This window comes from Canis lupus, chromosome 19 (genome assembly GCF_011100685.1).
Source record: "Canis lupus familiaris isolate Mischka breed German Shepherd chromosome 19, alternate assembly UU_Cfam_GSD_1.0, whole genome shotgun sequence".
Lineage (NCBI taxonomy): Eukaryota > Metazoa > Chordata > Mammalia > Carnivora > Canidae > Canis > Canis lupus.
Window position 1 is genome coordinate 27,113,906 of NC_049240.1, and position 16,709 is coordinate 27,130,614.

At 39.2% G+C, this 16,709-nt stretch overlaps 1 protein-coding gene across 1 annotated transcript in view; it reads right to left on the reverse strand.

The window, feature by feature from the left end:
* CNTNAP5 (contactin associated protein family member 5) overlaps positions 1–16,709 on the reverse strand; it is a 785,909-nt gene that overhangs the window by 104,938 nt on the left and 664,262 nt on the right. The window contains 1 exon segment of the mRNA NM_001048108.1: positions 10,869–11,087. Coding sequence (NP_001041573.1) covers positions 10,869–11,087 — 219 coding nt within the window.

Sequence of the window (16,709 nt, forward strand, 5' to 3'; positions counted from 1 at the left end):
TCAAGAACAATTCAGCAACATGTATCAAGACCCATGAAAATATTATTATCATTGGCCTTGTTCTACTTTTTTACTGAAACACCCCAAAATGGAGCAAGGGGTGATGATTACACCCAAATATAATTAATTTTATTTCATACATAGTCATTACAAATACTTCATTATGTGCACATATAGTATAATTATCTACCTAGAAAATCATCCCAAAACAATAATGACAAACTATTACAATTAAAATGAAAGTATAAGAATGTAGATAGGGCAGCCCGGGTGGCTCAGTAGTTTAGCGCTGCCTTCAGCCCAGGGCCTGATCCTGGAGACTTGGGATCGAGTCCCACATTAGGCTCCCTGCATGGAGCCTGCTTCTCCCTCTGCCTGTGCCTCTGCCTCTCTCTCTCTCTCTCTCTCTCTCTCTCTGTCTCTCGTGAATAAATAAATAAATAAATGTTAAATAAATAAATAAATAAATAAATAAATAAATCAGAAATCAGAAATTCCTGGGTTTTGTTTCTTTTGGTTCTGTTTCTTTTTTTTAGTAAGCTCTACACCCAACATGGGGCTGGAACTCACAACCCCAGGACAAGAGTTGCATGCTCTACCAACTAAGCCAGCCAGGCACCCAATAAAACCAGACATTTCTAAGAAATACAGAGATAGACTCTTTAGAAAGATTTTTTTTTTACATTATAATGTACATTGGAGTTCTAAGTAACTATGAAAAAGAGGAACCATGAAATAAATGGAGATGGGAAAATATTATTTTGGAAAATAAATAAAATTACAATCCTACCGCAGAATCTTAAACAAATTCCAGGTGCATTAAAGACATAAACATAGCAACTAAATAAGCAAAAACTGAAAATATTAGGTAAAACACTATATAGCTGTTAATATGCTATTTATATTGACATGCTATGGTTTCTACAGAACATTTGAGGTAAAAAAGAAAACAAAAACAAAAAACAGTGAGAAAGCTGTGGTATAATACATATAAATATATCATTTATGTAAATATATCCACAAATAGTAATATTGTACAGTGTTTCCTAGGGTATTTAAATGTATGTAAGAACCGTGAACAATGCCTGGAAAATCTCATACAGTGCTAATATTGGCTGCCTCTGATAGGAGTACTTGGAGGTATTATTGACTAATTTTCAGTGAGCATGTATTTGCATATTGATTGTGTAATTTAAAATCAATATTTTCATTTATTATGTATATTGTGTACAACACTGTTAGTCTCCTTCTAAAAGTCATTTTAGAAATAATTTATTATATCAAGTTTCAAATGAAACTTCTTACTATAGAATTGTGTGTATCTCTAAAAGTCTTTTAGTACCATGTGGTATTTGGATATTAAAGGATACCTTTGACAGCTTTAGCATGTTTGTGTCTGGGTATGGGGTATGGGTGTGTAGGATGTATTTATCTTGCTATTTGGATTTTCTGCAAAAAGTCTTCCTTTTTTGTTGGTTTTTTTTCAAGACTACTGGCCCAAAACAAACATTTGCTTTCTTTTTAACAGAATGGTGGCAGGGCACAACATTTTGCCCAGAGTGCTAAATAAACCTTCTGTGGAAATCTCCATTCGGTTATTATTTACAATTCAGGAGGAGGGGAAAGAAAGAAGCACACACTTGAATTGTGTTTCTGTTTTTGTTGCTAATGTGGAGCCATAGAGAACAAAGCCCAGTGCAGTCCAAGGTGGCTGATTATTGCTTTGCATATTGTTTGGAGGCACCCCCGAAAGAGTATCATGATGATGGGGCAGATAAGTTCCCATAATTGTAATTATTGGTCTAGAGTAGCCACGAGTGCCATTTTGACAAAATGATCCTCTCCCATCTTGCAAAGCTGAGTGCCAAGTCATGCCTCACTGTACTCCCTTCTGCCAAAGTTTTTGAAGATGAAAAATCACTATCAAAAAGAGCTTCAAAGAAAAGTTACAAAGGCTCCTGTGAAAGAGGAGGGATTATTGCCCTTCTTGCAAGAGCAACTGGACGCGAAATACCATATGAGCTTCAGGTCATTACTAGAATCAGCTGGAGCACCTACATTCTTCCCAGCTGGCTACCTGGCCAAGTCATTGTCCTATTAACATCAATATCTGGATTTCCCACCTGCTTCGGCCCCTGGCAATCGCTGGTTAGTCTTTTCCATCATGGCCCTACTGAGAATAGATAGTCCCAGAAGCTAAAGCACAGACTCATTCAAAGGAATAAGCAGATAAAGGAAAAGTTCCATAATTTTAAGCTTTCAGAATTTTCTCTAATATTTCACCTGGCCCGGAGTAATTTTATGGGTGACACCAGGACACACTAAAATATATTTTTAAAAGGCTGCATTTCACCAAATAGGATAGTAGCATCAGCAAGTCAGGGGCAGCCACTTTTTACCATCCAATTTATTAATATTGTCATGACACATTAAAGCATTTCTGCAGCAATCACTTTGGGGCACTTTCGTACTCCAAGCTTCCTTTGGGGAAGTGCTGGCTGCAGTGTGACTACTGACACACCGTCAAATGTAAGAAGCAGCTCTCTTCTTACATTTGAATAGCTGAAACTTGGAAATAAAGCAAAAATCATAGATGATATTTATCCAGTAGAGATGAAAATAATTTCTCTGAGTAGAGGACATAACTCCAAAGATGGCCTGGTGAACAGCACTTTTATGAAGGATAGCCTGAATACATTAGACCTGAGAGCCACGCCCCCTAAGCCCTGCTCAGCCCTCCTTGGATATGCACCCCCATAACACATCCTAAGGCACCTTGCTTGAAACCCCTCCTCCCCATTCAAAGCTTGCACTTCTTAAACCTTTTTTTTAAAGATTTTATTTATTTATTCATGAGACATACAGAGAGAGAGAGAGAGAGGCAGAGACACAGGCAGAAGGAGAAGCAGGCTCCATACAGGGAGCCTGATGTGGGACTCGATCCCAGGTCTCAAGGATCAGGCCCTGGGCTGAAGGCAGGAGCTAAACCGCTGAGCCACCCGGGCTGCCCCAAAGCCTGTACTTCTTAAATAGCAAATGGATCTTCATTTTTATGGTCTTGTTGCCTACTCTTGGGCTGATAATGGAGAATATGCTCAGAAAATATTTGTCAAGTAAATGGTTTCCAAAAAAATAGTGAGAGAAAAGAGGAAGGACACAGTGGCAAATGGATGGACAGGATCAGATACTTTGCAGTGTTTCCTCCCCAATCTGGCAAAATGGTGCATCATCTGTTATGAAGAACTTTTTGGTTCATAGAGCCATTTGGACAGAAAGGAAGGAAAGGATAAGGCTGATACTTGAAAGAACAAAAAATAAACTTTGTTTAAAAAATTACTTCAATTAAAAACTGAAAATTATTCCAATAAAGAAAAAAAGAACTGGTTTGGCTTTTTGCAGCTGCCTCACTGGCAGCATAGGCTGAGAGAAGGGCTGTCCCAGAAGGTCGTGATTGCTCAGATGTCTCCACAAATGGGTGTTGGAAGTGGACGGCTTTCAGTCTATTTCATAAAACGTACAGTATCATTCAATCACAAACGGAGGGACTGGCCTGAGCACCTCCTCTGATCCGATAGGATTCTCCAGAAATAAGGCCCTGTACACCCACCAGAGCAGAGGGAAAACGACAGCAATCACAAAGGTGACATCACCTCGGAGCAAGCTTGTGGGTACCAGGTAAGAATATAAAAATGGGGTTTTGAAAAGTCCTTTCCCTTTGAAAGCCAGTTGCTAAGACAACAGCGATTGTAACTTCCCGTTTTATAAAGGCCCTACCTCAGCTTTTGAGGCATCCACACATCAGATACACTACCACGTGGGGACACTTTTGCTGATTTGTGCAAAGAAGGGATAAAACCCAGTGTGGGGCAGGATCCCTCCCCTGGGAGCTATTGCATTAATTGAATGTGTCCTTTAAATGTCAAATCTCATAAATTTCCAGGCAAAGCAGTGTCTCATTATCCCCCTGGGGTGTGGGCACAAATGATTCCCATTGAAATTGATACTTTGCTTGCAACTCCTTTTTAATAGCCCTTGCTTGATAGGGGATTCCAAGTAGGAGAAAAAATGTTCATTTAAGCTTTGCAACTGATTTCTGAAGTGTTGGTTATTAAGCCCAGTGGACAGATGGGATAACTGAGGCTCAGAAAAGGTAAATGTCTTAACATAAAGCCAGTAGTAAAAAGGCCAGCATTTTTGGAACTTTGCATTCAGTCGCTTTCATTATACCTGGACTGAATTCAAAATATATCCGAGAACCTGCACCATGCACAAAGATGTAAAGGTAAATAGACACTATGACCACAAGGAAACCACTAGGGGGAGAGTGGTAATAACCAGATCATTATAAGCTGGTGTGATGGGTATGATCACAGGTAGAGGGTGGAGTGGAAGTACCTTCCCCTATGAGAAGACGGTTGATCTGAATCATCAAAAACCTGTGCCATTAATGAAGAGGAATCTGCCAAGTAGATCAGGGGTAAAGGTGCGCATCCTACTTTGAAGAATAGGACCATTAAAAAGGTAGAAATGAAAACAATGCAAACTGGACTCTAAGGAACCCCTCAGCTTTAAAGAGTGTTTTAGAAAAGAAAGAGGGAGGAGGAGTTACATTGTAGCTAGTCCTGTGGAGAAATGAAGAATAAACTTTGCTTAAGAAGATTACTACCTTTTTTTTAAATGTGTGTGTGTGTGTGTGTGTGTGTGTGTGTGTGTGTGTTGTACAAGAAATCTACATGATTCTGGCTTAGGTTGGATTCTTCTGCAAGCATGCTGTGGATGAAGTTAAAGGGGCAAGAGGTATGTTAGGGGTGCCCTTGGGGACCACACCTGTAGACGGGAGGGGAAGAAAGCAGGAAGGGGACAGGGGAGGTGAGAACTGCAGTGCAGACCTGACAACAATCTAGAAAACCCACAGAGAGCACTAGAGTTAGAAAAACCCATGAGAGATGTACCTCTTTGGGCCCAAATGGCCAAACCTTTCTGCCATGGACTCAAATGGTCATTGTATGCGACACCCTTAGAATGGATGTGACTGTGACCAGGGGTTTCTCTGCAGCTGAGGCAGCTCCTGAAGAAGCAGACACATGAAGACCGTCTGTCAACTGCCTTCCCATGGCAGGGCAACAGGTCCTTCTTAAAGGGGAACCTGAGCAGCACATTTCTATGTCTACTATGGGTTCCTAAGCCTTTCTCTACACCATAAATAGGTCCTGAGACGACCCTCACCATTTAGCCTGGCACCTGGATGATGAAGAAAGCTGAATCCAAATGTGGCACTTGTCACCTCTTCTACAAAATTGCCTTCCCCTACACAAGTGGCTTTGAAGTCCAATCTTTTCCTTTTTGAATCAGAAGGAACTTGTAATAACATGTGAACTCAGTGTAAATCTGCCAGTAACACTTTGCAGAGGATTTCCATTACATTTCCTTCCCCTCCATCACTCTACTCAAGGGCTTTCTCACTTTTTCTCCTTTTTTTTAAGGATATTATTTATTCATGGGAGACACACAGAGAGAGGTGGATACACAGGCAGAAGGAGAAGCAGGCTCCCTTCGGGAAGCCTGATGTGGAACTTAATCCCAGGACCCTGAGATCATGCCCTGAGGCAAAGGCAGACCCTCAACCACTGAGCCACCTAGGCATCCCTCTACCACCTTCTCTGAATCCTCAGCTATCTTGACAAAGCCTTGGAGAAATCAAAACAGGCTCCCTAAGCTGCAGGTAGGGTTCCAGCATCCGCATGTCTTGCTGGGTCTGCTTTTTTCCAAACCTAGAGTCTCCCTGATAGTTAACACTCAATGGCACCTTGGCTTTGGAAAAATGCATAAACAACTTCTCACCTTCCTTTTTCCCTCAGATCAGGTCCTTGAGTGTCCAGGGAGTACTGATTTTATTTTCCAGAAAGACCTGGACTTACTTTCATTTTTACAATTATCACTCCAGCTCCACATAAATGACACTGCCCTAATTTTTTTTCTTTTACCGTGTTACAAATTTTGATGATGGCAGTGCCAGAGGAATCAGAATAACTGCTTCTAACATTGTGTTTTTGTGTAGTCTAAATCTCAGGGCTTCTTTTCCTGGTTTGTATGAGAAAATGACGCCATATGCCATACTGTACCCTCCTTTAAAAAAGACAGTATGACTTGCGATATGTTTTACCAATGGTAGTCAATCAAACCAAAGAAGAAAACTTTACAGTCTCCTTCAATTGGCCATTATCAATCCAATGCAGACCAGCATATGATGAAATGAGCTTCAGTTAAAGCAGAAGATGCTGTAGATTAACATTTCAAGAAAGTTTCTGGACTATTGGTGGGCAGAAAATACTAAAGTGGACTGTGGGAATGGGTTAAATGCCTTCAACTCTGAGCATCTTAAAGAAGAGATATTTTGCAGAAGGGGGTGATTAATAATTTACTTGTCCAAATATGAAAATAAAACCAATGTTCCTTCAAAATATTTTCAAGCTATAAGAGTGTGATTTGTTGAAACAGTGGTGTTGGGGAGGGAAAATGCATGGAGGGGCAGGTAGTTCTATATCATTGTTTTTTGTTTTGTTTTGTTTTCTGTATTTTGTCCATCATAAAATTTTGTATTGAGTGGACACTGCATGCTCCTCTAAGTACTGGGTGCATAGCAACAAAGCACAGCATTTCTGGGACTTGCCCTGCTGGCGATCTGAGGTCTCTTGCCAACTTCTTAAACTCATCACAACAATTTTTTAGATGTAACTATTAGTGAGGAACATCAGAAATCACATATTAAATTTTTTACTAAGTAAAACAATTTAAGAATATTTAACAAATGACTTACCTTTGAAAAAATAAACTTTTTGGTATATTGGATGTTATCATTGGAAAGTTATATGATGTTGAAAAGACAGTGATTCCTTTACTTTTTGTTTCACCACTGATGTCATGTTAAGTAACATCTTCTATGCACTATGGTTTATATAATAAATATGCTAAAAGGTGATTTTTCAGTTACTTTTTAATGTGAAAAGGATACATACCTCCTCCTGTGCTTTGAGACACATTATATCCTCTCAAATAGAAAACTCTACTGGTCTTCATCAAGAAATCCATCTTCCTGAGGCACTTATAAGGATAAACCTTTTTTTTTAAAGACCTTATTTATTTATTCATGAGGGACACAGAGAGAGAGAAAGAGAGAGGCAGAGACACAAGCAGAGGGAGAAGCAGGCTCCACACAGGGAGCCCAACATGGGACTCGATCCCAGATCTCCAGGATCATGCCCCAGGCCCACGGCAGGCGCCGAACCTCTGAGCCACCCAGGCTGCCCTCATAAGGATAAATCTAAGCAACTATTCCCATACAGACTCTGTGGCAGCTAATGTATGTGGCTGCATTTTTGCCACAGAGCACCTGTTTATGCAGTGCCAGAGCTCAAAGTTGCTCCCTAACTGGCTTCACCATAGACCCTACTAAGTTTCGCATGCTTCACCTGAAAACAGGAATAATAGTTCCCTATGAGCATGGAGGCTGGGGCAGCATTTTTAGAGATCTCTTTAAACTTTATGATTTATCAAGAATCATGTTTTTATCTTTCATAGTCTACTATTTTCCCTAAGGAGCTATCAAGTGGGAACAACTTCAGTTTACTTTGACACAACAACAATAAACAATAAAAAACAAAACGAAACATGAGTCCATGAAAGAAAAAAATTAAGAAGGCAGTAAAAATCACATGAAAATGAAACAGGCCCACATCTTTACAAAATGTCTATAATTCAGCAAATTTGGAAAAATGCGATTCAGATTTGGGGAGAATGAGGATAAAGATGATTGTCATTCCTAGCATAAACATGGAGATTGCAGACCATTGGGTACTGAGAGATCAGCTACCAGATAGCTTTTCCATTCTGCAGATAAAGACAATGGGTAAACCAAGGCTAGCTGTTTTGTTTTGGTTTGGTTTTGGTTTGGTTTTTTAACCAATTTCCTGTGACCTGTTGCCAGTTGACCTGGTATACACACCCATATCTCTCCATTTCACTTTCAGCAATGGGTGCTAGTTCTTGGATTCCTCTTGCCTCATCTGCTCACTGACTGGCACATTCATAGGGAACAGCAAACCAGAGGGGTAATTAATACCTCCAAGAGTTTCAAGGATGAGCTAATTACATACTTGCAGCATATATTTCAGAATCTATGTGTTATGAAGTTTCTCCTATTCCATTAAAAAAATGTAACCAGTAGGATGGCATGGTTGCAAATATCCCTAACTATCATGGTAATAAAAGTCTGAAGATAAAAATATCAATTCTGGGAATCCAGCATGCATTGCCTCATATATGAGCACTTCAACTTGTCACATTCCAATGACAAGGACAGTGTGAAGAGGTACATGCTGTTCTATAAAATTCAACCTGTTTCCAGTACTCAGAAAGCACTCACAAGCACACATCTACAGCAGTGATTACAATGCTGAACAATGCTCTGTTTTGATCAAAAGATCCTTTAGTGGCTAAAGGTATCCAGACAGGCATATCCAAATGAATATTTAAATACTGCTACCTTCAATCTATCCCTGGGAAGAAGTACACATCAATGATATCTTTTTTCTGCCTAGCAAATATAAATATCCAGTGTCTCTAAAGTTTTGAATGATAGGGAATGCAATTCTTCATTTTGTCCGTTAGAGCTAAGTAGAGGGTTTTGTTTTTTGTTTTTGGACCACTGAATTATACAAAATGGAAATATTGGGACTTCAGCATTTTTGACTACCTGACATTTCTAAATGAGTGTATTACTGAACACTAAACAACAGACTTCAAACCAACAGACTAAAATGACCTCTAATAGCATGTTGTTTTTTTCTTCGCCTTCAAGTACATTAAGACAAATTCAATAAAGCAGAGTAACATCTGAGATGGAACTTATTGGAGAGAAACATAACAGAAGCAAGCAGGTGCTCTCACCACAGCTGACCTTGGCTCCAGCTCAAGCAAGATATGTCCTCCAGTCCCATTGACATGCTCCTACAACTCACTGCATTTGTGATCAATTTAACTGAAATGTCTGGAGATAAAAACCTGCCATGAAACACAGCTGCGACTTTTCCCTTTTGACTTGCACAAAGTTTATCACATATTCAGGACATATGATAATTTCATGAGGACATGAAATTTGCATGGAAGGATAAAAAATATTATTCCATCTTTATATACACCTTTCTGCCAGAAAGATTCATAAATACTGCCTGAAATAAATTAAACTTTGGCATGGAATATAATTTATGAAAATTGCAAACTACTTGAATTGATTTCAACAAAAAAGACATTAAATCTTGATGACTAGCAAACTTCTTCAGAGAAATAAAATATGATGTTTAAATAGAATTAAAACAGCAATATAAATTTCCAAAAATATTTTAAGATTAAATCATATCACTCATGTAGGTTATTAATTAAGTAAATGCCTTAGAATCATAAAAATGCTCTTAATCACTTAAATCATTGGTTCTGCTACATAGATAAAACATGACAGATGAAGAAAGAAATATGATTCCTCTTGAGAAGAGAAAATATGACATATTCTGTTACTTTTTTTCCTTTTAGCTGGTGTGCTTTTAGCGAATGCTTTTGTCAGAATTAAAAGTGGCACAAACGCAATTTAAAGAAACATGTAAGAAATACCCATTGATTGCTGATGACATTTCATTACTAGTAGTAAAGTTATGTAGTGTGAGAATTGGCTAAATAAATAAATGAGGAAAGAAAATCAAATCTGGGTTGACTGGAAAATTTTGGACCTTACTTATATCACTTATATAAAACTTTAAATTTTATATAAGAACAACTTCTTAGCTTTGATAATATTACAATTGCCCTAATATTTACAGCTATGTTTTGTACTATAAAGATTTACAAGTCCTGTTTAACCTACTTTCAAAAAATCTTTACTAAATTATAGCTATGAGGCTGACCTTTCCTACCTGGACTTGTGTGGCTAAATTCTCTTCCTCTCTCTCTCTCATTCTCTCTCTTTTATGTACACACACACACACACACACACACACACAGCTCTTTGAAAAGTAGTGTCACTGAACAATTTATCTTTCAGTTCCCATCATCCAACAAGGTTCCTGGCTTGTTTTTGGTGCTCAGTGACTACTTACGGAATGAATGAATGAATGAATGAATGGACTCAGTAAGTGATGTTTGAACTTTTCTGGTCCCACTCTAAGCAGTTGAGATGAACAACTTGTCTAGAGGCTGATTCTGAGTCTCAGGAGAAACTGCCTAATGGAGGGACATCAGCTCAGGAACCAGGCCTTAATTTTCTGTGCAAAAGCAAGGCAGCTACCTCAATGGTGTGATTTCAGGGGGCATCAAAGAATACCATGGAAAACAGTAGTTCCTTCCCCACCATATGACTGGTGACACATCCCTGTGAGATACTGTAATATACTTTATTGCACAATTATCAATAATTATCAAGAGTCAGGTATCACTAGGAAGGGTGAAGGGTGGGCTCACTGACTTAGAGGCAACACCTACTAAGGTGTAAATAGCTGATATATTCTTTTTCTACAAGTAGATTTTGACTGTAAGAATGAAAAATAATAGGGGTTCTCGGACATCTGAAGATAATATGTACAAGGAGAAAAGATACAAAGAGTCTGAGATCACCTCGAAATTTGCTGAGGGGTGGCATCCTATTGCTGAGGATGATGAAGCTAGAAAGGAAGAATTTGTAAATCATATTTATGTTTATAAATGCTTTATGACATATTTTAATCATCCTTCAGTTCTGAAACAAAATCATAGTTTTCCCCGGGCCTACTCACACAGAAGTCTTGTAGGGTTTTAGCACAGATGGGCATCAAGATATTCCTTACCTACAAACAGCTGGCTGTTCAGCTGCAATCGGAAATGACCTTCCTCCGAAGTCTCCCTGGTCATCCTCGGGAGGCTGTCCACCTGGAGTGAAGTCTCCTTGAGATTCCTCTCAGCCCGGATGTAATGCCATTGGTTGTCATTCAGAAGAGAAGGAGAGTGAACTATGAGCTCTACAGGGCCATTTCCAACATCAATGGCAAAAGTGATCTCAGATGGAGCTGAAACCAACAAAGGAAACAGGTAGGAAGATGAGGGGAGATGTCAGTGCATTGAGGTCATAGGCACGCCCTGAATAAATGGTACGAATGACTGCAAGTCAATATGAGGTAAAGAGGTCTTCAGTTGAAATCTCTGCAGTATTTAAATTACCAATTGATTGTGAAAATTACCAAATACTAAATCCTAAACTCTTTGTTTGGCCTACTTGATACTTATCATGAGAATTCAAGAAATAGGATAAGGGACAAGGCCACAGATGCCTATCTGATAAACATGCATAGATGCCAAGGCTTGGAGTTTTATGGGCCTATTTGGGCTTCAATGGTATTCTCATGGTTATCTGTAGATACTAGATTAACAAGACCACTACATTCCCGCAGGGAAAGGATTCACATTCTTGAAAGTCCAGTGTTCTCCTCTATGTTATTTCATTAATATATATGATTGTAATCATTTATGCTATTCTTAGGACTTTTTTCTCTTTTTCAATGAGACTCAGAAAGTTTAAGTGCTTTTCTCAAGGACATTTCACTGCAAGTAGTGATGCCTGGGATAAAACAGAAGCCCCCATCCACCTTTCATGACTCTTTCTCCCTTTCTATAAAAATCTGCATAACACACATGCCAGGGATCAGTCAATCAGGAGTAATAATACCAATGATGATGATGACAAGGACGATGGTCATGGTAGTGGTGTTGGCAGTGGTAGTGTTGGTGGTGATGATAGTGGTGGTGCTGATGATGGTGATGATAGTGATGGTGGTGGTGATGGTGGTGATGGTGGTGGTGATAGTGGTGATGGTGGTTATGATGGTGATGGTGATGGTAATGGTGGTATTGGTGGTGGTGATGGTGGTGGTGGTGACATATAGCCATTGAGGGACAGAGAAAGAGAAATAGCAGGACCACAATAAGTACAATGAGTTCTGCTGAGTGCTATGTACTAAGTACTGACCATAGATCCTGTCATTTTAACTCTCAAAACAATGCATGAGAAAGGCATCATTTTTAAGCCCATCTTATGGATGAGAAAACTAAAGTTATAATTTTCTGTTTCTTATATAGTACAAAGAATCTGACTCAAAAAGTAGAATTCTCCATTTTTCTCTACTTAGAGTATGTCTTTTCATATTTTACATTATTACATAAGAAGTTTCTAAATCTGAAGGATATGTAGGGGTAAATTATAAATTGATATTGATGAGAATACAGTCCCCTTTCAGTCACAGGAGACTTCCTATGACAGATCTTCTCTTCCTTCTAAGCATCTTAGGCAGCCCCCTCTCCTTTAGGAGGAGGAGCCCTCCTCCTTTTCACTTAAAACAGGACATGGATATTTATTTGATAAAGTCATCCACTGCCACATCTGAATTATCAGTGATACCAAATGTCAAATAGCACTCTGGACCACTCTCTTCTCAGCCTTTATTTATTTATTTTTTTTATAAATTTATTTTTTATTGGTGTTCAATTTGCCAACATATAGAATAACACCCAGTGTTCATCCTGTCAAGTGCCCACCTCAGTGCCCGTCACCCAGTCACCACCCCCCACCCACCTCCCCTTCCACCACCCCTAGTTCGTTTCCCAGGGTTAGGAGTCTTTCATGTTTTGTCTCCCTTTCTGATATTTCCCACTCATTTTTTTTTTTTTTTCTTCTCAGCCTTTAAACCCAAAGAACCAGCCTTAGTATAAGAAGCCCCCAGTAGGTGGCATTTAAAGTAACTGGAGAGCTTGAATTGTTTTGCATTCTGGTCAAAGTGAGCCCTGACCTAAAAGAGAGGCAAGGAGGTAGAGGCCCGGAAATGGGATTTGAAAGCATCGTCTCTGGAGCCATCAGGACCTAAAGCATGTTTTCGATCTTGTCACACCTATTAGCTATTGCTATTATTATCGTGATATGGCTGACCAATTCAGCCACATGGCTTTGGCTCATAAACCCATGCATTAAAGAAGACAGAACTGAGGCAAAAAATTGGGTTCAACAATTAAATGATTAAATAAGAGTGAATTTGGCCCTTTGAGCTATTTTCTGTTTCTTATTCAGGCCACAGATGGCACCTTGAAGCCCTGCACATTTTGAGATCAAATAAACACTAACTGTGAGATAACTGGGATCTCAATTTATTTCTCTCTACAGAACAAAGGTAAAGATTGGTGAGAATTGGAAAGGAAAAACATTAAAGATTTTGCTAAAAGCCTTCCTGCAAAGCTGGTTTTGTGGATATTAAGTTCTACATGGACAGCATATCTTTATGGAGCTCTTCCTCTACTGCTGCATCTGCCCACCACCCCCTGCCACCCCTCTGCTTGTTAGGCTTCCTGTCCAGGCTTATCCCTGCTCCAAGATTTATCCCCCTGTTGTATAATGATCTGTTTATGGTCTGTCACCCCAACTAGTCTGCAAACTCTAGATGAACACCTCACTAATTGGACACCTAGCACCAGGGCTGGTATATAGGAAGCTCTCATCCAACCAAAGACTCATTCATTAAAACATTATACATACTAAATATAATTTATAATTTTCTTTAGGTGATTTTCGTTTGTTTTTGTTTTGTTTTGTTTTGTTTTAATTTTATACCCTGGACTTAACTTCCTTGAATTTTTTAAAATTATCATTATTTAATTTTATTTAGGTCACTATTAAAGACCTACTTTGTTTAATCCATTCCTCCTAGAACTGGGGACAATCAGTAAAATGTAATAATCACAGCTAATGTCTACTGAGTGCTTACCACAAGCCAGACACTTACCTGGCTAAGCATTTTTTGTGAATGAATTCCTTAATATTTTAAGGAATTCACTATCATCTTATGAGACAGGTAACATAATGCAGCCGAGGGAGCTGAGTTGACAAGTTGCTTCAACCCAGATGGGGCAGAGTCAAGATTTAAATCCAGGCAATGTGTCTCTGGAACTCATTTTTTAAACCCACTCTTCTTATGAAAAAAATATTCCCCCAAACCTATGCAGTGTCCTGTGGGGGGTGTGTCAAAGTGCAATTATATAATTGAGATGCCTGGAAACAACTGAGAAGAATAATGTAAGTAAGTAAGTGATTCATCCAACATTGCCTAATGCCTCTGAGGATGGGAACCTGAGGCAAACATAAGCCCGCTCTCGTTTGCTAGAGGGATGGTTATCACTTGATGGCCCTGGAGGGGAAAACCAGAAGTCCTGTGTCAACCATAGTTCCAGTATGAATTTACCCCCTGGCTTTTCCTTCTCTCACCTGTCTGACAAATATTTTTCCTCATTATTTACTCCCTTGTGGCTCAAGACAAAGCTGAAGAGTCACTTGGCCCTTCAGTGGGTTTTACCAATCCAGGTCTATGCAAGGCCCTGAGAATGCACATACAAAAGAAACCCAATGATCTCACAGTGTGCTATTGAGAAGGCAGACAAAGGGACATACTATGTGGAAGAAAATGCCATAAGTTCAAGAGAATGTCTACCAGGTACTTCTAGAGGATGAGAAGCTGAGTTAAGGTTCCTGTATAATGTTCTCTCTTCCTTGAATCCCATGTCTGTGTCCTCAGCCCTGACCCCATGTCAGGTGTGAGATAAATCCCAGGGACAATTTATGGACAAAGAAGTCACTTACCCTCTCTGATCTTCCAAGCATACATTTACAAAATGGGAAATATGAACTACATGATATATTGTTAAACATTTTTGGGGACAAGATACCTCTAGGAAAAAATCACATACACTTTGCATAAAATTTTGAGGACTTCCTAAATGTCTTATGTCCCAAATCATGGAGAAAAACAATTCTATTTTCTCTTTAGTCCTAACATTCTTGTGTGTTGAAGCAGTCTGGCAAAGCAGAATAAGGAAGTTGTATTAAGGAACAGAGTGGTAGGGACACCTGGGTGGCTCAGTGGTTGAGCGTCTGCCTTTGGCTCAGGGCGCAATCCTGATACCTGGATCGAGGAGCCTGCTTCTCCGTCTCTGTGTCTCTGCTTCTCTCTCTGTGTCTCTCATGAATAAATAAATAAAATATTTAAAAAAAGGAACAGAGTGGTTGCTTGATCCTGGATTCTGACTCTTACTAGCTGTGTGACTCTGGGTGTGTTATTAACTCTCTCTAGGGTCACTTTCTTCATCTGCATATCTGACTTGGAATTGAACAATGAAATTTATAGTGCAGTGTCTTGAATATTGTCAATAGGATTCTTTAAAAACTAATGAATAGGGACGCCTGGGTGGCTCAGCAGTTAAATGTCTACTCTCCGGCTCAGGGCGTGATCCTGGAGTACCGGGATCTAGTCCTACATCGGGATCGCTGCATAGAGCCTGCTTCTCCCTCTGTCTGTGTCTCTGCCTCTCTCTTTCTGTGTCTCTCATGAATAAATAAATAAAATATTTGAAAACTAATGAATAATAAATGTAAATTATTTAATACAGTGTCTAATCAATGTGGACACTCAACAATTTAGTTTAAGTATAATACATTATACTATTTATATTATACAAATATATAAATTTAATTATTATCAGTATTAATTTTACCTTCTCGGAGGATCTGAGAGTCTATCTTCAAGTTCTCATCATATCTGGTAATATTGGGGTTTTTTTGGTATTATTCTTTTTTTTAATCTTTATTTTTTTTAAAGATTTTATTTATTTATTCATGGGAGAGAGACACAGAGAGAGAGAGGCCAAGACACAGGCAGAGGGAGAAGCAGGCACCATGCAGGGAGCCTGACATGGGACTCGATCCCGGGTCTCCAGGATCACACCCTGAGCTGAAGCCCCACCAGGGCTGCCCTGGTATTATTCTTGATATGATACTGCTGAATATCACAACTCAAATCTTTCTTTCTCCCATCCCCCTTCCATATATATGTATATCATAGATAGATATCATATATATGACATGTATGAATATAGGTCATATATAGATATATATCCACAAAAATGATATATATGACATATAATAAACATATATACATATATATATGTCTATCTCATTCACTTTTCCATGGTCTTGAAGGCTAGCAGAATATACCCCTCCAAAATATGCTACTTTAATCTCAGGATGATTTTGAGCTGAAGGCAATTGAGAAGAAGCAGAAGCAAGGAAAACTCCCTGTGCTCCCCCTGTTATTTAGAGTAGGACATAGGGGATCCCTGGATGGCTCAGCGCTTTAGTGCCTACCTTCGGCCCAGGGCATGACTCTGGAGTCCCAGGATTGAGTCCCACATCGGGCTCCCTACATGGAGCCTGCTTCTTTCTCTGCCTGTGTCTCTGCCTCTCTCTCTCTCTCTCTCTCTCTCTCTCTGTCTCTCATGAATAAATAAATAAAATCTTAAAAAAAAATAAAGCAGTATATAAAGTTACAGAGATGTCTCTCCTCTCCTCCCCTGTCTACCAGAAGGACAAAAATTAATTGCCTGGAAACAACTGTAGACCCTATCAGTCCAGAGATAGGGTCTAGACAACTATAGACCCTATTGGCACCAGAGGAATCTGCATAACAAACTTCACTAACTAGCCTTTATCTCTACTCTTAGAAACCTAAAGCTTCCTTTTTTTGTCTATAATTTCTCCACAAATTTATTATTCTCTGTTGACAGATAAGCTGTAGTTCTAAGCCACTTCTTTGAGTTAC